General features: G+C 46.3%; 1 protein-coding gene across 1 annotated transcript; it reads right to left on the bottom strand.

Moving 5' to 3' along the window:
• Positions 1 to 942: 942 nt before the first annotated feature.
• On the bottom strand, positions 943 to 19,012 carry LOC139407570 (mucin-4). Its single transcript, XM_071151431.1, has 22 exons — positions 18,251 to 19,012; positions 17,892 to 18,014; positions 14,629 to 14,762; positions 13,732 to 13,899; positions 13,444 to 13,623; positions 12,559 to 13,162; positions 12,243 to 12,392; positions 11,507 to 11,721; positions 11,317 to 11,392; positions 10,169 to 10,468; positions 9,549 to 9,782; positions 8,338 to 8,490; positions 8,001 to 8,179; positions 7,625 to 7,829; positions 7,253 to 7,372; positions 6,121 to 6,240; positions 5,982 to 6,002; positions 5,761 to 5,828; positions 5,312 to 5,498; positions 4,863 to 4,991; positions 4,400 to 4,562; positions 943 to 1,315 (listed from the first exon to the last, which is right to left on the bottom strand). Exons 1-22 carry the CDS (start codon positions 18,960 to 18,962, stop codon positions 1,156 to 1,158), a joined length of 4,401 nt encoding a protein of 1,466 aa, XP_071007532.1. The 5' UTR covers positions 18,963 to 19,012; the 3' UTR covers positions 943 to 1,155.
• Between the last annotated feature and the right edge of the window lie 3,897 nt (positions 19,013 to 22,909).

Genomic DNA, 22,909 nt, shown 5'->3' on the forward strand with positions numbered 1-22,909 from the left:
TTTTAGAACATTGAGATGTATCATTATTAATATTGCATGTATTCCATAGGTTTAAGGCAAAGGAGACTCCTCTCTCTTCAATCTCTTCAATGTACATGACAATAGTAATTTATTTTACTTCTATAGCGCTTTTCATTACAGAATGAGTCTCAAAGCGCTTGAAAAAACTGAACAAACAAGAATCAAATAAAACAGCTATATAGATTCGGGTCTGGATTACTATTTTCAGCCAGAGTTTAACGTTTTTTTTTTTTAAGATTTCAAGCTACCAAAAGATGGAGTGACAGTCAAGATTGAACCACATGGCTTGAGTAGAGGGAGGATGTGGTCAACAAGGCGTCTCACCGATGCCTCGCCATCCCAGCCATCGACTGACTGCGACTTCTCTGTAGCCGCTGACTCTCTCTGGTCTTGTAGATCGATATGATGTTTTGTTTTTGAGCTCTCCACTCAGGATAATGGTGACAGCCCGTTCATAACTTATATAAGGGTGTTTGAGACCCATGTATGACAAAGTTTGTATGCTCGGTGTATACTACTCTTACCGACCGGTCGTTAAGGAAACCTTGAATTGGATTCAAGTGCTTTTCGTTCGTTCTCCGTACCATCAAGACTCAGAACCCCACAGTACCCTCCACCACAGTGCGAAGTCCAACACAAAGCGGTAGACATTATGCTCTAAAGTAAAACAGCTGATGGACTGAAGTTTAAGAAGAGGACCCCACAACATGTCAGATAAATCAAATGACTACAATCTTCTGTGTTAATCCGTTGCATGTACAAATATGTGGCAATGCTCACGCTGTAATATTAATACAAATGTGCTTAACACATGCATATAATAACTATGAACAGAAAGCATTAGGTGTCACATGGGAAATACTTAAGGCACATGAATGGCTCCATGTTTGTATGTCTACGGGTTTATTAAGTTCCCTCGCCCAGAGCCGTCCAGCCTTTACTTCGATGTACTTGCTAGGAGTGCTTGTCAGAATCACAGCACGAGATATGCGTAGCTTCTCTCTGTGTCCACTTCTTCTTTTCTGAAATACATTGGACTTTGAAAGTCCCTCAGCTTTAAGCAATTGGTTATCACAGTACAAATAATATATTTACTTTGTTTTATTTTTGACATGTACAATCATAATAGCGCTGTCAAGCGTGTGTGAAGTTTGTACTGCGATGCTTCCTGGGTGTAAGGTCGTCGATGACGCGCGGGCTGACGTGGACGTTGTAGTGTAGAGCCGGGTCCGAGTAGTTGAAGGGCGGAGGGTTGTACTGCTCCTGAACATATTCGGGTAACAACTGAGGAATTCTGCACAGAAACAACACAAAGGAATGAGAGTTGTCCAACAGTAACACTTACATCTGGCACACTCAGTACTGACTTAAAAAAAAAAGGCCATTATGCCATTAGACATGAATACAGTAACACAGCCATAATCCAAATATGTTGCATAATCTCTATCAGATGAAGAGCACTATGTGTGTCCCGTGCGATTCTACAACATCCCCAATGACACCCCCCCCCCCCCTAAATATTTTGTTGTTGTTATCAATTCTTTACAGTCATGTTTTTTTCCATCCTAATTTTAAACAATTTGTAGAAAAGACACTTTATGACACTGTCATGGAGCATTATGACCATCCTGTGTCACTTTACTTGGACTAAGAAAATGCAATCTATGACACTGTCATGAACCATTATGACCATCATAATCATATAAGCCAGATAGGCCAACGTCACTTCATAACACTGTCAAGAAGCATTATGACCATCATAATCATATAAGCCAGATAGGCCTACGTCACTTTATAACACTGTCAAGAAGCATTATGACCATCATAATCATATAAGCCAGATAGGCCTACGTCACTTTATAACACTGTCAAGAAGCATTATGACCATCATAATCATATAAGCCAGATAGGCCTACGTCACTTTATAACACTGCCAAGAAGCATTATGACCATCATAATCATATAAGCCAGATAGGCCTACGTCACTTCATAACACTGTCAAGAAGCATTATGACCATCATAATCATATAAGTCAGATAGGCCTACGTCACTTTATAACACTGTCAAGAAGCATTATGACCATCATAATCATATAAGCCAGATAGGCCTACGTACGTGCATGCCCTTATAATCGTCATCAATCAAAAAGAGGGTGCATTGTCCAGCTCCTGAAATTTGCTCCTGCATTTATCCCAGTAATCAGCAACAGAGCATTGGGGTAGGTGCATGTCTGATGTGTGTGCAATAACAATGATAATTTAATATGGTAAATTCTTGTTGTTGTTGTATGTAACAAACATACTATTGACATATAGGCTATGGTGTTTTGGAATGGTTTGCCTTGTGTGGTAGTTTGTGTGGGTTTTTAAACTCTTATGTAGGTGTCATAACCTGTTTATAATATAGCCATGGATGGTTATGACAAGTTATGTCAGCTGTTATGACATACTTTTGGTCATGTAGTGTATGTGGACACCTGTTCTTCGAACATATCAAAGTTGGATGCACAGAATCGTCTAGAATATCATTGTATGCTGTAGCGTTAAGATTTTCCTTCACTGGAACTAAGGGGCCTAGCCCGAACTATGAAAAACAGCCCCAGACTATTATTCCTCCTCCACCAAACTTTACACTTGGCACTATGCATTGGGGCAGATAGCATTCTGCTGGAACTACTCGCTTCAGCAGGCGGCGGCCCTGTTCTGTGAGCTTGTGCGGCCTACCACTTTGCGGCTGAGACGCTGTTGCTCCTAGATGTTTCCACTTTACAATAACAGCACTTACAGTTGACCTGGGCAGCTCTAGCAGGGCAGAAATGTGAAGAACTGACTTGTCGGAAAGGTGGCATCTTATGACAGTGCCACGTTGCAAGTCACTGAGCTCTTCGCTAAGGCCATTCTACTACAAATGTTTGTCTATGGAGATTGCATGGCTGTATGGCAGATTTTATACACCTGTCAGCAATGGGTGTGGCTGAAAAAAAACAAATACACTCATTTGAAGGGGAGTCTACATACCTTTGTATATATAGTGTATTATGACATGGTTATGACAGGGTCATAATGTGTTATGGCGCTGGATGTCAAGTGAAGTGTTACCAACATTTCAATGGTGTATCAGCTAAATTGCAGTGGTCTGAAGGGATAGGTTCATTCTATACATTCTATTTCTATGATTGAAATGACACCCACCCCGTATTCAAGAGCATGGCGGGCACAACACAAACACCACAGATTATGTACATTAGGGTCTATGCTACAACATATGCGGAAAAAATATATAAGATGTATAAAATAGTTAGACAATCCTGTTTGGCAAGCTTTTAAATTATATCAAGCTCAACCGTACACTTTTATCCAGTGATGTCGACTTGTCTCATGGTATCGTGGGATATGCAAAATGGGTCAACTTTGAGCACCTCTACCTCCGGAATATCTTGGTATTTAGGTTCAAAAAGTCCCTTTCTGACCACTTTTACCATGTATGGAAAGTTCAAAAAGGGGTGCGGTCAAAAAGTGAACTCAAATAGAATGACTCATACATTACACTGTGGCTTACAGTATAAAGCAGGGCCAGGACTCTGCAGGATTACGTGTCTCTAGACTACTGCCACCTGCTCCAGATGCTGTACATCTGCAGACTGTAGCCCTGCAGTCATGGAGATAATACACAAACAGGGCTGATGGACATATGGACACCAGATGTACCTCTATTATCCTGCAGAGGTCAGGTAGACCAACACAGTGTTAAGGTTTTGTTCGGCTTCCGAGAACTACTGTGGATTTCATTTGATGCGATTACCAGTGCAGTTAGTGTCTAGCTAGTATATTGAGGTTGTTGGTTCATGAAGTTTGTTACGAATACTCCCTCTCCGGCCTCTAGGTCATCAGGCTGCTGATTACCCCGCACACCTGTCACCATCGTTAAGCGCACCAGCGCCTCATGACACTCACCTGGACTCCATCACCTCCTTGATTATCTTCCCTGTATCTGTCACTCCCCTTGGTTCTTTCCTCAGGTGTCAATGACTGTGTTTTCATATCGGTGTGTTGTTTGTGGTTCGTGGTCATTGTTTTGTTTATTTATTAAAACACTCACTCCCTGTACTTGCGTCCAGACTCTCAGCGCACTCGTTACAAACTTGGTGTCGTGTTTCCACCCAATCTTGTGTTTTTGTGATTATGTTCTGCCTTGTAGTTCTGCTGCAATAACAGTAAACATTGTGAACTGAACTGAGGGTAAACTATGCATCTGTTACTGGAAATATATATATATATTGTGGTTTCAGTATCTTTCGGGAAGGTACTATATACCATTAGGTCTGTGTGAATGTTGTGTACACCATGTTACCGTCTGTGAGGATATTCAGGCTACTCACTCTCCTGTAAAGGTCTTCTTGCGGGAACAGCAGAAGCAGGCGAGGGCAGACAGTAGGAGGAGGACAGGGATCCCGATGCCTAAAACCAGGCCCAGGATCAGGGGCTTCTTATCCTCCGCCATCTGGGCCACGGCTATCCCCGTCCTGTTCAAACCACCCATGTCTAAATAGTGGGCCAACAGTGGAACGTTATGTTTAATAGGCCATTAACACATTATTGTGTCATACTTAGGGCCCCCCAAAAAATCTTGGTCAGTTCCCAAGTTAACAACATTTAGTAGCTGGCCAGTGCATTTGGTTCTGGGTTCAGAGAATGCATGCTTAGTGGAAACTCTTTTCCATAACCATAGTATGAAATGACCACGTGAAATGACCACGTGAAATGACCAGGAAAAGCATCACACCCTGGATATTTGCATAAAATGGTAAATGGTCAACAACCCATTTTTTCCCACAGCCTCACCTAGAATGCAGGATTGGGTGTAGTCGACATCGGTGGTCCCGTTACACACACACCTGTACCCTCCGTAAGTGTTGGCACAAAGAGCAGGTTGCCTACACACAGCCTCATTTGATTTACACTCATCCAAGTCTGTGAGAGAGAGACGAGAGGATAACAGAGGCGAGAGGATAAAAGAGACAAACAATTTGTAATACAAAAACCATCTCAATTCTTGCTGGCAAACACCGACTTAGGACTGCATCTTTGACAACAGCATTAATCATAATCACCATTATTGTCCCCCCCCCCCGAGAGCATTGTTTTACATTACATAGTGTGACGGCCGCCTGCACTGCCACCTGTCAGGGATAATAACGCTTTCCTTCTACTATTGCAATCAATCATTTCTCAGTCTGACAACTCCTCGTGACTATAGAATAGAGTTTAACAGAGAAACGCCTTCCTTTTACCTCCAACGTCAGCGGTTTTGATGCTGTAGTAAGCACTGACGCGGGTCAGGTAGTCTCTGATGTACCAGTGGGGTGTGTCACTGGACACGTTGATCCTGTACTCATCCAGACCTGAGCCCTGCATCGGCCGTTTCGTCACAGCGCTGTAGAACTTGTTCTGGAAGCCCATTGACAGAATCTCCTCCAGCTGTAGGACGGAGAAGTTTGTCATCATTGGTATAAATACACATATCGCCACATCATTATTTCACACCACTCAGCCATGATCTAAATTTACACACACAATCATAGGAGCCAGAGTTTTCCCCTTTCCATTTCTGGACTGGTATCCCTGGTCAGGTCATGTGGTCTGGAAAAACCGTATGGCCCTATAGCTCTTTTTATGTGTTCCACACACACAAATGTAGCAATTCTTCATTTGGAGCCCACACACACCCTCTCTCTCTCACCTGCCTCAGCCCCTCTCCTCCAGACCCCTGGTTCCTCCAGCCCAAGGACACGTTGAAGACATTGAACCCTGTCAACAACATCAACAACATCAATAAGATGGGGCCTAGACCCGAAGATGACCTCACACAACCACAATGTGGTCACGATCACCATGGTGACACAGTAGTCATGTCTTGCTGTGCAGTATTGGGGGATTTCTTTTGAAAAATAGAAGGCTTACCTGGTGGATTGGCAGAGTCCCCTGCAAAGGAACAAATGAAACGGTATCATCATTATACAGAGATAATAATGCCCTGCAGAAGATACTGTTTCATGCAGTACTATACTGGAACAGTAACTGGGCCGTTGTGTGTACGTACCACAGCCATCGGTTTCCTCAGTGCTCTGGTAGCGACAGGAGCATCGGACGGACCCTGGCGTGTTCACACACTCAAACTTAGCGTTACGACAGGCCGATGGGTCCAGGCACTCATTTATGTCTGAGTCAGGAGGAATATTACCATTATGTACTGTAATCTCTTCAGAAAACAACTGCAATATGGCTCAGAGATACACTACATGGCCAAAAGTGTGGACGCCCTTTCAAATTTGTGGATTTGGGCTATTTCAGCCACACCCGTTGCTGTCAGGTGTATAAAATCGAGCACACAGCCATGCAATCTCCATACACAAACACTGGTAGTAGAATGGCCCGTACTGAAGAGCTCAGTGACTTTCAACGTGGCACCGTCATAGGATGCCACCTTTCCAAAAAGTCAGTTCGTCAAATTTCTGCCCTGCTAGACCTGATCTGGTTAACTGTAAGTGCTGTTGTTGTGAAGTGAAAACATCTAGGAGCAACAATGGCTCAGCCACGAAGTGGTAGGCCACACAAGCTCACAGAACGGGACCGGCGAGTGCTGAAGAAGTGGTGTAAAGCTCGCCGCCACTGGACTCTGGAGCAGTAGAAATGCGTTCTCTGGAGTGATGAATCACGCTTCACCATCTGGCAGGCTGATGGATGAATCTGGGTTTGACGGATGCCTGGCCTGACGGATGCCTGGCCTTGACTGGCCTGCACAGCCCCTTGATCTCAACCCCATCGAATACCTTTGGGATGAATTGGAACGCCGACTGCGAGCCAGGCATAATCGCACAACAGGAGTGCCAGACCTCACTAATGCCCTTGTGGCTGAATGGAACCAAGTCCCCGCAGGAATGTTCCAACATGTTAATGCCCATGATTTTGGAATGAGATGTTCGACGAGCAGGTGTCCATATACTTTTGGCCATGTAGTGTATTTTACATTGTTTTCAGAATGTATGTATACTGTAGTGACCTTAACTCAACACCTACAACGTCATTGAGAGGTTTGGATCTCTTGTCGTGAAAGCTATGGTGTTGGCTTGACTTTCATAAAGTCCAGGGTTCAAGCCCCGGTCAGGACTACCCCCTGACTTTGCTACAACACAGTATGTTTATGTCAGAGGTCAGGGGTCAAGGGTCAGTACCTGTGCAGTTGTGTCCGTCCCCAGTAAAGCCAGGCTTGCACCTGCAGGTGTAGTTGTACCCTGAGCTGAGGCAGTCGGCCATCGTGTGACAGGGAAAGGGGAAGGGAGGGAGGCAGAGGTCTGAGAGGAAAAGAAGGAGAAACATGAATGAGAACAGCTCAATGGTAATGAATAGGGCCAGGGGTTTATCTGGATGAGGAAAAACTCCTGACTAGTAGTAATGAATAATTTCCTGAATACAGGTAAAAGAAGTTGCTAGCTGAGTCGTGCTCATAAGGGCAGGCAACACAAAGCGAGCAGGTAGCCCCAACCTGTTTTCTCTCCCGTTTAGTGCCTAATGAACACACCCCTTGTTATCCAACGTATACCAACCATTCTCAAAGCACTTGTATCCCTGCTTGTCCCCGTAGATGGTGGGTGAGGGGCACTCTCCACAGGTGAACTGGTCTGGCTCTCCCTGGGATTGAGACTGGGACTGGCACTGCACTCCCGGGAAGCAAGGCTTCCCTTTACACACGTCGGTGGTATTCCCACAGAATTTCCCACTGAAACCCTTAGGGCACAGACACCCTACCACCTGGGAGGACAAGGCACAAAGGAAGGGTGCGTGGGTTGATCGGCATGGGAACATCATCTCACACTCAAAACACACAGGACTAGTTCATATTGCGCTCTGGGAGAAAACACCCAAGCCCATATAGAAATACTCCCCTTACTGTTTTATCTGTCAGTCTGCATGTTTGTTTACCAGAAATCTCCCCTGCAGATGGTTGTCCACTATGCTGTTATATTGGCAGGTGCCACCGTTGAGGCAGTTGCACACCTGCAGGATGGGGGTGAACTGAGAGCTCAACAGCTGGTCATCAACTCTGATGGTCAGGTAGACTGGCTGGATGTTGAGTGGTGTCCAGGTCAATATGCCATCACCTATAGGGAAAAGACACATTAAGGAATTATAGGAAACTTTGCCAAGGGGGGGGGGGGGGGGTTGCATGTGTGCGTGTGTATGTGAGTGTACGTGTGTGTGTACGTTTGTGTGTGTGTGTGTGTGTGTGTGTGTGTGTGTGTGTGTGCTTCTAGCTCACTTTTCCCAACAGATGCTTGTGGTGGTCTGGGGAAGAGCAGTGAGAAGCTTATAGAGTCTAGGTTGGAGTCTTGAGTGCTGATCTGCACGCGAACGGTGGATTTGACCTTACAACGGATCACCGTGGGCTCAGTCACGATGGGAGGCATGTTCCCTACATAGGAGAGAAATTGAAGCATGTCAAACTCAACTCTGGAACTCGAAGCCAGTTCCTTTGCTTTTTTTCATTGTTCCCCTTTAATAACGGACTGATTTAGACCCGGGACACTAGGTGGGTGCAATTAAGTATCAGTAGGATAGAAAACCAGCAGGCTCTGGACCTCGTAGGCTAAGAGTTGAACACCCCTGACCTATAGAGAAGCATGTCAATTGACCTCAATCAACACTACACTGCATTCAATAAATTCTTACGGAGCGATTGGCAGAATGCTGCGGAGTAGGATGAAGTTGCACATACTAGGCCAGTGGTGGAAAAAGTACCCAGTTGTCATACTGTAGTAAAAGTAACGATATCGTAATAGAAAATGACTCAAGTAAAAGTGAAAGTCACCCAGTAAAATACTACTTGAGTAAAAGTAAAAACGTATTTGGTTTTAAATATACTTAAGTATCAAAAGTAAAAGTAAAAGTAGAAATCATTTCAAATTCCTTATATTAAGCAAACCAGACGGCACCATTCTCTAGTTTTTATGTATTTACGGAAAGCCAGGGGCTCCAACACTCAGACATCATTTTCAAACAAAGCATTTGTGTTCAGTGAGTCCACCAGATGAGGTAGTAGGGATGACCATGTTCTCTTGTTAAGTACGTGAATTGGACCTTTTTCCCGTCCTTCTAAGCATTCAAAATATAACGAGTACTTTTGGATGTCAGGGAAAACGTATGGAGTAAAAAGTACATTATTTCCTTTCGGAATGTAGTGAAGTAAAAGTAGCCAAAAATATAAATAGTAAAATAAATATACGCAAGTAGTTTTATTTACGTACTTTACACCACTGATAGACACTGATATAAGGTTAGTTTTGTGTTTACCCCCCTAAACTAGCCCAACTAGGCTAATATTTTAAGATTAGACTCTGTAATTGGGGAGGGTAAACTGATCCTAGATCTTTGTCCAGAGGGCAACTTTGACCCAGAGCATGTGACTCGAAGAGGAAGTGCCAATAAAGATACAAATTCTTGATCCTCTGGCTGACATAACAGTTGACTCACCAAACACCGTAGCCAGCTTGTGGTACAGCTCCTGGGACTCCAGACTCTGCAAACCCAGTCCAGTGTCGTTAGAAGCCAGGATGTCATGAACACACTGCAAACTGCCCTGACATGTCCTCCTCAGTCTGTCTTGTACAGCTGGACTCACTGACATCAGCTCCTCTGTCGAGGCTGGAGTAAACCGACCAGTGGGTGGGATGGAGAAGAGCAGGCTCTCTGGAACAGGCACAGCCCCTATGGAACACATTACAAGACATCCGTCAGAACCCTCAAGATATCTCACCACATTAGACAAAGTGACTGTACAGACATGACCTTATATGTAACCGAGGGGCTCTGTGTGAATTCGTACCCACTTTTCAGACCAAGGATGAAAGGGTGAAAGACCGCTCCTTTAAACACCTAGCAATGTCTGCGAATGGCTACTTACACATGAGTGGAGTTAGGGGTACTTAATCTGCGTGATACACTATATTTGAATTAGGGTAGAGGGACCACACTAGCACGCTACCTAGAATGAAGCAATGTATTGGACATGGATTCTAAGTGGTATGTTAGTATTGACATTCAATGTGCCGCCAACTCCTTCAATGTGAAATATTGACTTAAGCCTCACTCACAGGACAGGCCAAATTGGCGCAGGCTCTCCTCCGGGGGAGGGTTGCTCTTGGGGGAGATCATCAGCTTCCCGTCAGACTGCAGGAAGTCATCGGTGCGGTTGGAGCTCCAGAAGCCCAGGAGGCCCACTGTGCGGTTGTAGAAGGTCTGGGGGACCTCCACCAGGGCGGCCAACTGCTGTGCACCACCACCTCCACCCACCCTCCACACCACCACGTGGAGCCCCCCGGCGTACACTGCCGCACAGCTACTGGCCGAAGTACAGCGCACAGCAAAACCCTCCTTGCCCATGTGCACCACACCTGCAAGGACAGCAGAGGGCACTGTTATGTCATCTTAAAGGGATATGAGGACAGCGTTCTATTGCTACTGCAATATGCTGGGTCCCAGCCCACTCGGGTGTGGAAGGGAATGAAATTGCAGACCAGATAGCCATATAATTAATATTAATCTTCCACTGGTTAGAGGTAAGATCAGAACCATTTTGATGGACGTGTGGCAGAAGAGATGGGACTCTGAGCCCAAGGGCCGAGTGTAATTTATGTGCCCTCGATAGAAAGGTTGGTGGACCAAGATTCAAAGGTCAGATTAGGAAGGAAGAGGTGGTGTTTGCTCGATTGCGCCTAGGACTTTGTACACTGAACTCGTCATTACATCCGGTTGGCCAGCATGTGAATGGTTTGTGTCTGGAGTGTACGGTCGAGGAAACGGTGGAGCCCGCGTTGTCATATTGTCGTAAGTATGTGGAAGAGAGGGAAAGCTTGAAGTGCAGGGTCGTTGAGATTGGACTGCGTTGGTACTGTGTTAGGTAGGAGGATTTAGAAACGTGGAGCTTAATGTTGTAAACTCTGATTGACCACACACTCCGGCCCAGTAAGTGGCGGCATGCACCTTCAGCGTTTGTTTGCGGAACCGCCATCCATGATAGCATAGAAGAAGAAGACGCTACTGTAATATTGTATGTAACAAGGGTTGGAGAATGATGTTCCAGGTCGTTTGTAAAGTTGTATAGAGATTTACTATATTCCTAAATTGCCTTGTCTAGTCTGGTAGAATAGTAGTGAAAGGTTTCATAGTAATTGTCCTGTTTCTGTGACATGTTTGCTATGGTAGGCCAAGTGTAGGCCTGTGCACCGCTTAGATTTCTTACCGACAAAGACTGGGACCTTCACATTATCCACCAGGACCTCCAGTCCCTCTCCTGACTCTGCACACCGCCACTCAACCTGAACACACACACATTCACACAGAGGCAAGGACAATCAAGCACGTGAGATCTACAGCCCATAATACAACCCATAAGACAGACACACACACACACACACCCACAACACACTGACCTTGCCGATGCCCTGGTGAAAAGCAGCCATCCTCACCACCGTGGGGACCCGTCTAGCCTGTCTGTCCGTCTTCAGCTCGCACGTCTCACCCTGCAGCGTGAAGATATTGGAGCCCGTGTAGGAGGAGAGGCGCACAATGACAAACTCGCCGAGGGCCTTGAAGGAGTACTCAGTCCCATCGAAGGTGATGAAATGAAGGCTGCCGTACACCATGCCTGCGGACAAGACAGAAGGAAACAATTCACTAACCGAGACTTTACACAGGACATTTACACTCATTTACACTAATGGGTCCAAGCAGACAGACACACAGTGAAGGATCTGTCTACTATCGCATAATGTGACCAAACATGTGGGCTATATATCATTGACAAACAGTGACAAAATGATGTATTATTAAGCAACACGGCCCGAGGAGGTGTGGTATATGGCCAATATACCACGGCTAAGGGCTGTTCTTATGCATATTCTTATGCATACGCAACGTGGACACAGCCCTTAGCCGTGGTATATTGGCCATATATCACAAACCCCCAAGGTGCCTTATTGCTATTGTAAACTGGTTACCAACGTCATTAGAGCAGTAAAAATAACTGTTTTGTCATACCCGTGGTATACGGTCCGATATATACGGTCCGATATGTCTGTGACACAAGTCAATAATAATTCATTCAATGAGTTGACAGGAGTTGAAAGTAAATGACCCCCATTCCGCTGAGTATAGGTAAGCTCTCACCAATGCCCTGTGTTGCCTTGGCCGCGGTTATGCAGCAGTCGGGGCTCACCCAGCCGTAACCTTGGCAACGGTCCAGGGGTCTCTTGGCCAGATAGAGGTGGCACAGAGGAGACTGGATACAACACCACTGGAACGGAAGGAGATCCTCATCTAGAGATGGAGGGGGAGAAATAAGACGACAACAGGCCATAGGGATGAGTTTGCTGCTTTAAAAGACATGCAACTGGTGATCACTTCGATGAATGCCGTTATTGATTTGAACAGCATCCCGAATGGCAGGTTGAGCTTTCACTATATGACGTAACTGAGACGGTACCTATGTGTTTCTGTGCAGTGGCTCCAGAGAAGTAGCGCTCACTGTATCCAGCCAACAGGGGACCTTGTGGGTCATACACACATCTCTTCCCTGAGCCGTGCTGATTGGACAGGATGGACTGGAATACGTGACCCCCACTGCCCCCCCAGCGCAGCCCCCGTAGCTCCGTCACCCGTACCCGATCCTGCTGGTTGGGGGGCAGGGTCTCAGGCCCGAAGGCCAAGTCCTCCAGTGCTTGGGCGCGGGTACAGGGGCACGAGGACACCCCCTTGGCCCACTCCTTCGGCTCGGGCTCCTTTAGGGCCCACACCTGGCACCTCATCTTTGGGTCCTGTTCGCGCTCTGTGGGCCCTGTCAGGTCATACACCAGCTGACCCAGCTGACCTGTGTTCCCCTTCACCTCCTGAGGTCTATACCGCCCCCCTGGGCCAAACAGATTTGTTGGATCCGTGGTCTCGTTGAAAAAGTGGGCTCCACCGTCGGTGTAGCCTGTGAGGGCGTCATGGTGGATCCTCTGGCCAGGACCCCAGTACATCTCCCCAAAGCGTAAGAGGGCAAAGGAGCGCTCCCCGTCCGTAGTCAGGATGCACTGGAAGGTGTTAGCCTGGAACAGGCCACAAGGTGGCATCACAGGAACAAAAAGACGGGGAGAGAAGTGATATGTGAGGACAGATGAATCAGGTAGGTTACATTCCCCAGCTAACACTTGAGCAACAATGGATGCTAATCTAGGACAGACATCCGGGCATACACTACCACACCCTGTAGCATCCAATAACCCACTTTCCTGCTAGACGTACAATTATGTTTAGCGCCAATAGACACCGACAGGAAATGCCTCTATTGGAGATGGACCTGATTGGGACATGGACATTGAACCAATACCTCAGAGTAGTTGATTTTCTGATAGGAGACAGCCATCACATGATCCCAAGTGATCTTTAAAATCCAGGCTGGGGTGAACGCAGGTTTGTCGTTCCGTTCCTCAAACCGCGTCACATCGTCCGCTGTACGGCTGAAGACAATTTGGGAATATCTATCTGACATATTCAGCTTGTGGTATTCCTAGGAGAGAGAGACATCATTCAGATTAGATGAGATTAGTCCAATGACTGTCATCCCCACTTTGACTCCACTCTGACCCAAACTCACCCCTAACCCTTGAAATCTCACCTGATAGAACAGCTTCCCCTCCCCGAGGGTGAGGTCAGCATCGTCCCAGAACACGGCCAGCATTGCCAGGCCCTCGTTGCCACGGAAACCCGTAGGGAAAGGGACAGGAAGCAGGAACTGCTCGTTCTGACTGATAGACTGGAACTGAATGAGTCCATTATCTGAGAACTAAACCAGAGAGAGAATGATTTATTTATTTTATATATATATATATATATATATATATATATATATATATGTGTGTATATATGTGTGTATATATATATATATATATAAATATATATATTCATTGCCAAACCTACAGTATGTCTTATGAAACATGCATTCTAGTCAAAACTATTCTGATTTGTCCTTTACTATAACATTTGGAAAGATAATTTGACCAATGAGAAAGCATTATCGATCAAAATATTGGTACTGACTTGGCCAAGCAGATTGTCACTGTAATGGTGCACATCTTTGTTGTCATATTAATACATTTCAAAATTGTGGTAGAATACGTCTTTCCCAGTCTGGCTTTATACGGTACTGTAGAACCAATCCTTTGGCTTCTTTGAGTATTGCTTATCCTTAGTTCCGTCAAAGGTGATTATTTTATTTTGGTGAATGTATGTGTTGTAGTTTTGCACATATAGTGTTTTGTTTGTTGTTGTTTTTTTGGTGTGTGGGGGGTGGGGGGTGGGGGGTGGGGGTGGGGGGTAGATCAGTTTTAATATCGCAGATTGAGTTTCACAGCAAAGGCCATTTCAGAGAAAAAAATACACTGATGTACATCTTCTTGCATCTGCATCGAATAAAACACTGTAGAATAAAAAAAATAGTACTAATCATTTATCTTGCTGTCTTCAGTTCAGGGTTGCCAGTCTCAGAGTTGTGAGTAAAGATGTGGATACTTACATAGACCCGATCGTACAACTTGCCTATGAAGGGGAAACCCATAGGTGGTGTGATGTAAGGAGAGTTCCCATCTTTTGTGTCCAACCACACTCCTATATCTCCCACCTCATCACCAAACGGGTACAAATCACTCTCTGTGAATTACATCATTGTAATTGTGACATTTTGATACACTTTTCACACATAGAAAATATGCAGCAAAATGCCAATGACTATATATGCTGCAAGAATATTTGAAGAAGTAAACAAGCTCTTTACACTATTTAGCACTTCAACTACTTCAAGTGTACACTCGACACATGTAGTATGTGTTCAGCATACACTACCGTTCAAAAGTTTGAGGTCACTTAGAAATGTTCTTGTTTTAAAATAACATCAAATTGATCAGAAATACAGTGAAGAGCCGACTCCGGTATACTGGCCTTCTAGGCAGAGTTCCTCTGTCCAGTGTCTGTGTTCTTTTGCCCATCTTAATATTTTATTTTTATTGGCCAGTCTGAGATTTTCTTTGCAACTCTGCCTAGAAGGCCAGCATCCCGGAGTTGCCTCTTCACTGTTGACGTTGAGACTGGTGTTTTGCGAGTACTATTTAGTGAAGCTGCCAGTTGAGGACTTGTGTGGCGTCTGTTTCTCAAACTAGACACTCTAATGTGCTTGTCCTCTTGCTCAGTTGTATTGCTTCTTTAATCAGGACAACAGTTTTCTGCTGTGCTAACATAATTGCAAAAGGGTTTTCTAATGATCAATTAGCCTTTTAAAATGATACATTTGGAGTGATGGTTGCTGATAATGGGCCTATGTACGCCTATGTAGATATTCCATAAAAAATCAGCTGTTCCAGCTACAGTAGTCATTTACAACATTGACAATGTTACACTGTATTTCTGATCAATTTTATTTTATTTTAATGGACGAAAAATGTCATTTTCTTAAAAAAAAAAAAGACATTTCTAAGTGACCCCAAACTTTTGAACGGTAGTGTACATGCAGAGACATTCATTCCCTAACCACAGAACACAGAGCAAAGTTAACTTGCAGTGTAGCTTCATGAAGGAGTAGCCCACCCTTAGCCAGCTCAATACAAACAGTGTTGTTAGAGGCACAGGAGCAGTTGAAGGACCCTGGGTAGTTTCTACAGGACGTGTGGGCGGGGCATGCCGAGGGCGACACACACTCGTCCTGGTCAACACACCCTCTGTCCCCATGCCCCCCTCTCTCCCCCCTGGTATCCCAGCCACTGGCACAGTGGCATTGGAACCCCCCCGCAGAGTTAGAACAGGTGGCAGCAGAGTGGCATCCTCCATTGTTCTGTTGGCACTCGTCCAGGTCCACACACAGGGCCCCGATGCCCAGGAGTCCTGGGTGGCACACACACAGGAATGACCCGGGCGTGTTGTAGCAGAGGGCGCGTTTGTGACAGGGTGCCGTCAGGACGGAGCACTCATCCACGTCCTCGCACCAGGTGCCGTTGCCCGCGTGGCCCTGGGAGCAGAGGCATGTGTAGGAGCCTGGAGTGTTCCAACAGCGCGCCGAGGGGTGACACACCTCGGCACCCTTACTATTCCCACATTCATCCATATCCACACACGCTCCCACATCCTCATGGTACCCCCCGGGACAGTCACAGTGGTACGTCCCGGGCAAGTTAGTGCACACCTGGTCAACGCGACATGTGGTATTAAAGAGGCACTCGTCAATATCCCCGCACACCGTGTCATTGCCTTGTGCCCCTGGCTCATACCCGTCCAGACAGGGACAAAGGAGGGAGCCAATAGTGTTTTTGCACACGGAGTGATCAGGGCAGGGGGCGCCCTCCGGGTCGCTACACTCGTCTACATCCTGGCAATCTGTGCCGTTCAGGAGGAAGCCACTATTACAGGGACACTGATAGGAGCCAGGGAGGTTTATACAGGTGGAGGAGGGCTGGCAGACAGAGACCGAGGTAGAGGAGTTGGAATACACCTCAGAACACTCATCCACATCCACACATTCAGTATCGTTGCTCCAGAAGCCCACGTAGCATAAGCAGAAGAATGAACCAATGGTGTTCATGCATGTTCCGTTGATACAAAGCGGCCCGAGGTCGGGGTCCGAACAGTCCTCGATATCCTCACACCGATCATTTATACTGAGGAATCCTACGTTACAGGGACACAGGAAGCTGCCATAGGTGTTGACGCAGGTGCTGTTCTCAAGACAGGTGGAGTTGTCCAGGCATTCGTCGATATCCTGGCAGCCTGTGCCATTGCCCTGGTAACCGTCCCAGCAGTTACAGACAAAGGAGCCGGGTGTGTTCTGGCAATCTGAGCTATCCGGGCAACGCGCCAGCCCCAAGACACACTCATCAAGATCCAGACACTGAGAGTTGTTACTAGCCAGGAAGCCCAGATCACAGCGGCAGCGGTAGCTGCCCTCTGTGTTGGTACAGGTGCTGTTGTCAGGACAGGTGTAGTTCCCCGCCTCACACTCATCCACATCCATGCAGTGTGTCCCATTGTCCTGGTAACCATCCCAACAGTCACACGTATAGGAGCCTTCTGTGTTGAAGCAGTAGGAGAACTCCGGGCAGTACTCCCGCCCCGATTGGCTACACTCATCCACATCCCAGCAGGCCACCCCGTTGCCATGGAAACCACCCTGGCAGTGGCAGTAGAAGGAGCCCTTGGTGGGGTGGCACGCTGCGTGAGGGTGGCACGCCCGGCTGGCGTTCAGGCAGTTCTCCACGCTCACACACGTGCCTGCTTCGTAGGCTAGTCCCAGAATGCAGGTGCAGTTGTACCCCCCGGGGGTGTTGTGGCATGTCAAGTTCCTCCCACAGGTGGAGGGTGAGAGACACTCGTCCACGTCCTCACAGGCGAACCCGTCCCCCTGGTACCCCTCCTGGCACAGACAGAGGTAGGAGCCGTCCGTGTTGTTGCATTGGCCCAGGCGGCTGCAGTTGTGGGGATTGGTGGAGTTGTCGGCACACTCGTCAACATCCTGACACTCAATGCCAGTGCCCTCGGTGCCAGACGGGCAGATACAGTTGTGTGATCCGGCAGTGTTTGAGCAGCTGGCAATGGGGTGGCATCCTCCATTTTGGTTTTGGCACTCATCAATGTCTATAATTCATCCAAAATGGGACAGTGTCAGGAAAACAGCCCCACAAGTTGCTAAAGGAAAGCTCACAAGAGAATCCACACAAAAGTAGAGCAGGTACGGTCTTAACAGAGTTATGTGATGTAAACTGATGATAGAAATTCTAAGAGAAATGTTGTGCTTACCAGAACAGTTCTTCCCATTGCCAGTGAAGCCACTGAGACAGAAACAGAGGTGACTCCCTACTGTGTTCACACACTGGGCAAACTCACTGCACTCCTTGTCTCCAGACACACACTCATCCACATCTGAGGGGAGGGAGGGAGGGAGGGAGGGAGGGAGGGAGGGAGGGAGGGAGGGACAGAGAGAGAGAGAGAGAGAGAATATTACCTGATTAACATCTTACAATTTTATAGTACAACATATTCTAAATCATTTGTAACACCAGATTTTGAAGAAAACACATAGGATTTTGCAAACAAGTGTTTATTGAGAAATATTGAGTGGTTCTGGTAGTATTTGTGACTAAATCAAATCCTCTTACCAACGCAGTTTGTCCCGTTCTGTCTGTAGCCCACTTTGCAGAGACAGGAAAAAGAGCCTGGGATATTCACACACTTTGTCTCATTCTGAGGGCACACATTCTTCTGACACTCATCTATATCCGAACAGGCGAGTCCATCCCCCTCAAAGCCTAGGTCACACACACACTGGAAGCCAGCGGGCGAGCGGTGGCAGAGCCCATGACGGTGGCAGGCAGGGGCACACCGGGGACTGGGGGCCACACAGGTGTCATTATAGGCCACTGTGCCATTCCTACAGGAGCAGACGTAGGCTCCGGGGGAGTTGACACACTTTGAGATGGGGGGACAGGTGGCGGCGTTGGAAAGGGCACACTCATCCACATCCTGGCACCGGAAGCCATCCCCAAAGAAGCCCTGCTGGCAGGAGCAGGAGAAATCCCCGGGTATGTTGGCACACAGTGCCCGTGAGTGGCATGTGCCTTCTTCAGCACACTCGTTCACATCCTCACACCTGGAGCCGTTGCCTATGAATCCGTGCTTACAGGTACAGGTATGGGAGCCCACTGTGTTCAAACATGTGGCGTTGACGTGGCAGGGGTTGTTGACTTTGCACTCGTCGATATCCGTACAGGCCTTGGTCGCTGTGGGGCGGGCAAAGCCCACCCGGCAGGGGCACTCATACGCCCCCTCAGTGTTTGAGCAGCGTTCATTGAGGTGGCATGGCTTGTCCATGGCCTGGCACTCGTCTATATCCTGGCATGTGGTGCGGTTGACCAGGTTGAACCCAGGCGGACACAGACAGGAGAAGGAACCTTTACTATTGACGCAGGTGGCTTTGTTCTGGCAGCCTCCGTTTTCCACCAGACACTCGTTCACGTCCGCACACTGGATCGCCCCATCCCCGGAGTAGCCTACCTGGCATTGGCAGTTGAACGTGCCCGCAAGGTTGGTGCAGAGGGCATTGGAGTGGCACTGCTGTGCCAAGGAGCACTCGTCCAAGTCCTCGCAGGTGATGCCGTTGCCCCTGTACCCTGCCCTGCACTCACAGGTGAAGGAGCCCGGGAAGTTGGCACAGGTGGAGAAGGGGCTACAGCGCCCGATGCTACACTCATCCAGGTCCATACACTTGGAGTCGTTAAAGGTGTAGCCCGTGCCGCAGTCGCAGTAGAATGACCCCCTGGTGTTGACGCACGCGGCCGGAGCAGGGCAGATATTAAGGGTAGCGCACTCGTCGATGTCGGTGCACTTCCTTCCATCCCCTAGATATCCGGTGCGGCAGGAGCAGTCATAGCTGCCCAGCACATTGACACAGGCAGCGTTGGGGTCACATGTATTCTCCCCATTACACTCATTGATGTCCCTACATGCCAGCCCATTCCCAATGAATCCATCGAAGCAGGCGCAGCGGTACGAGCCCAGCGTGTTGACACAGTCAGCATAGAAACTACAGATGTTACCAGCACACTCATCAATGTCCTCACAGGTTTGCCCATTGCTCTGGTAACCAACACTACAGGTGCATTGGTACGATCCCGGCAGGTTCTTACAGCCTTTGTAGCCAAAAGAGGCCGAGCATACACCGGGAGTCTCTGAACATTCATCTAAATCCAGACACAGGTAGTTCCCATTGCCCTTATAGCCTGAGTTACAGGTGCACACATAGGAGCCAGGGTTGTTAATACAGGTGGCATTCCAATGGCAGATGCCACCGTTTATGCATTCGTCAATGTCCGTGCACTGAAACCCATTGCCATTGAAGCCTCCCTTGCACTTGCAGTCTCGCCCTCCTTCTCTATTCGTACAGAGGGCACCGGCGTGGCAGCCGCCGTTCTTCGTCTGGCATTCGTTGACATCCTCACATTGGACTCCGTCGCCGAAGTAGCCATCCAGACACACACAGCTGTAGCTGCCCAGTGTGTTGAAGCAACGGGCCTTTGGGTGGCAGCCGTGGAGGCCGGTAACACACTCGTCAATGTCCACACACAGTAGTCCGTCTCCATGGTAGCCAAACCGACACACACATACAAAGCTATTGCCTTTAGCCTTGAGGCACTCGGCATGGGTGTGGCATTTACTTCCCACCGCTTCACAGTCACTCAGATTGGCAACTAGAGAGAAAGGGAGAAGGAGGAGAAAGAAGCACTTGTTAAGAATAGAGATAAACGTATTTGTGCAATGACTTTATTTAGAACTCATATACTATACTACACCGAAACAAAATGTCATTGATAAAGAGAGAGATGACTACAGTCAAGATGACATGCAACCAGATTGTGGACAGACTCACCCACAGAGCAGTATCCCAGCACTGCACAAAGACACACCAGTCTTAGCAGTGGCAACCTGCAAGAAACAGAGTACAGTGAAAAAGGTTGACATTGAAATGCATAACATAGAAGTTTGCAAATGTATTTGACACCGCCTTGAGACTGATTTGGAGGGTCTGGACGTCCCGTTATTTGTCAGTGCATTAACCTTCATCCCTTGCATTTGTATGAGTCGCAGAGACGCTGTTTTATCATAGAGCTCAACTCTGGGGAAAGTAGGTCAATTCCTTGTTCTGCTGGTAGGGAGTTTGTTAAATTTGTGGGGATCCTTTTTGTTTGTTTGCGTAACCCTCTTCAACTCCAAACAATGGTGCAGGGTCTACTATGACCTTAACATTATTTTTGAGACAAGAATCATCCCACCACAAGAGATCAGTGAAAAGGTACTGATATTATTATCCAATTATAACCGGAATATTATTAAACATTGATGGGATAAAACAGGGAGTAAACTAAACAAAATTATAGAGGTTGCTGCTATTCATAATTGGGTTGGAAATATACATAATTTTGTCAAGACATATTCCAAAAAAGTATTTGATATTATCTGGTGATAAAACGTGATTTTGAGTATACAGTACCAGTCAAAAGTTTGGACAATCCTAATCATTCAAGGGTTTTTCTTTATTTTTACTATTTTCTACATTGGAGAATAATAGTGAAGACATTAAAACTATGAAATAACACTTATGGAATCATGTAGTAACCAAAAAAGTGTTAAACAAATCAACATCTATTTTATATTTTTGATTCTTCAAAGTAGCCACACTTTTTTGGTTACTACATGATTCCATAAGTGTTATTTCATAGTTTTGATGTCTTCACTATTATTCTAAAATTTAGAAAATAGTAAAAAATTAAGAAAAACCCTTGAATGAGTGTGACGCCCTGACCATAGAGAGCCCTTGGTTCTATATGGTGTTGTAGGTCAGGGCATATCTAAGGGGTGTTCTAGTCAATTATATTTCTATGTTTGGGTTTGAGTATGGTTCCCAATTAGAGACAGCTGATTATCGTTGTCTCTAATTGGGGATCATACTTAAGGAGTCCCTGTTCACACCTGCATTGTGGAATATTGTTTGTGTTAGTGTACTATGGTGGTCACGGTTGTAGTAGTTTGTTTAAGTTTCACAGTAATAAAAGATGTGGAACTCAACTCACGCTGCGCCTTGGTCCATCCTTTCCGACGAGCGTGACAATGAGTAGGTGTGTCCAAACTTTTGACTGCTACTGTATGTTTTTACTAATCATTTGGCATTAACTGCTGTTTCTTTGATTAGTCCACAAAATGAACAACCTTAGAAGGAAAAAAAAGGACACTGAACTGGAATCCATTATTGTTTGTGCAAAGAATGTCCTTGACTGTATTGTTGAGCCTCCAAATAGGTGAGACGTCTAAGTCCAGAGGGGTTGGAAATACAAGTCCCCTAACAATATCCCACTGAATAGAGGAAACTGATAAGAATAATCCCTGTTTTCTGATTGGGTTACAAGCTAAATGCTAAGACTCCCTTTAGGCTAGGTTAAATTAGTGTGTGTCCGTGTGGAGGCCTGTGGTGACAGAGCTCCATACGTATAAACCTGGGTGGTGGTGAGTTGTTTTACATAAAAATACAGTCTACTGTAAGTCCCAGAGGACCTTATTCTACACAGTAAAGTTATACAGTTACAGTGAACTAAAAGGTCATGTTTTCCTCTTACCAAACCCCTACATTTCAACATTAGGTGCAGTATCACTGTACTCTATGGATAAGTTACTGGGCCATGAAGGCTATTTGTTTTCAGGTCCAGAAATGGTTTAAGTTGAAAATTATAAGAATGTAATTGCTCTAATACAACATTCCAGTTTCAATGTTGAAACCCAAATGATCTATATCACAACTTGGCAAATGAAGGTGAACGAGACATGCATGTACCATTGCCTTCAGTTATGGATACGTTTACTGAGTACCAAAGAACGGGTATAGATTGTTAAAAAATCTAGAAGACTATATGGTCAAGGACCAATGATATGCATTTACTTTTATTTAATCAGGGGAGACCAGGTTCTCCTTTTCAGTGGTGCCCTGAGACCTTAAAGTAAAAGATGAAAAATATATAGCAAGATACAATCGCAAGTACATTACATCAGAACAACCCTAACATCACAGCCATCATAGACCATGTTATTAAATCAATCGATGCAAGGATTGCCTTTGAAAATGTTCTGTCCACCTTGCTAGGGAAAAGTGTGTCATAAGACAATGTCTTTATGTTGGGTTTCCTGCTCAGTGTCACAGACACCGGAGCACATGAAGAATTTGGCAATACGTTATTAAAATGACCATCAAAAATGTTTCTAAATCACAGAAA

Source organism: Oncorhynchus clarkii, chromosome 1 (assembly GCF_045791955.1).
Source record: "Oncorhynchus clarkii lewisi isolate Uvic-CL-2024 chromosome 1, UVic_Ocla_1.0, whole genome shotgun sequence".
Taxonomy (NCBI): domain Eukaryota; kingdom Metazoa; phylum Chordata; class Actinopteri; order Salmoniformes; family Salmonidae; genus Oncorhynchus; species Oncorhynchus clarkii.

Bases quoted from the DNA above. Each gene is read 5' to 3' on its own strand.
- LOC139407570 (XM_071151431.1), bottom strand. From the start codon at position 18,962: ATGGACAAGCCATGCCACCTCAATGAACGCTGCTCAAACACTGAGGGG. The intron at 7,373-7,624 runs GTTGGTATACGT...TTTTCCTCTCAG, and splicing joins ATACAAGTGCTTTGAGAATG to ACCTCTGCCTCCCTCCCTTC. The intron at 5,829-5,981 runs GTAAGCCTTCTA...TGTTGTTGACAG, and splicing joins GGACTCTGCCAATCCACCAG to GGTTCAATGTCTTCAACGTG.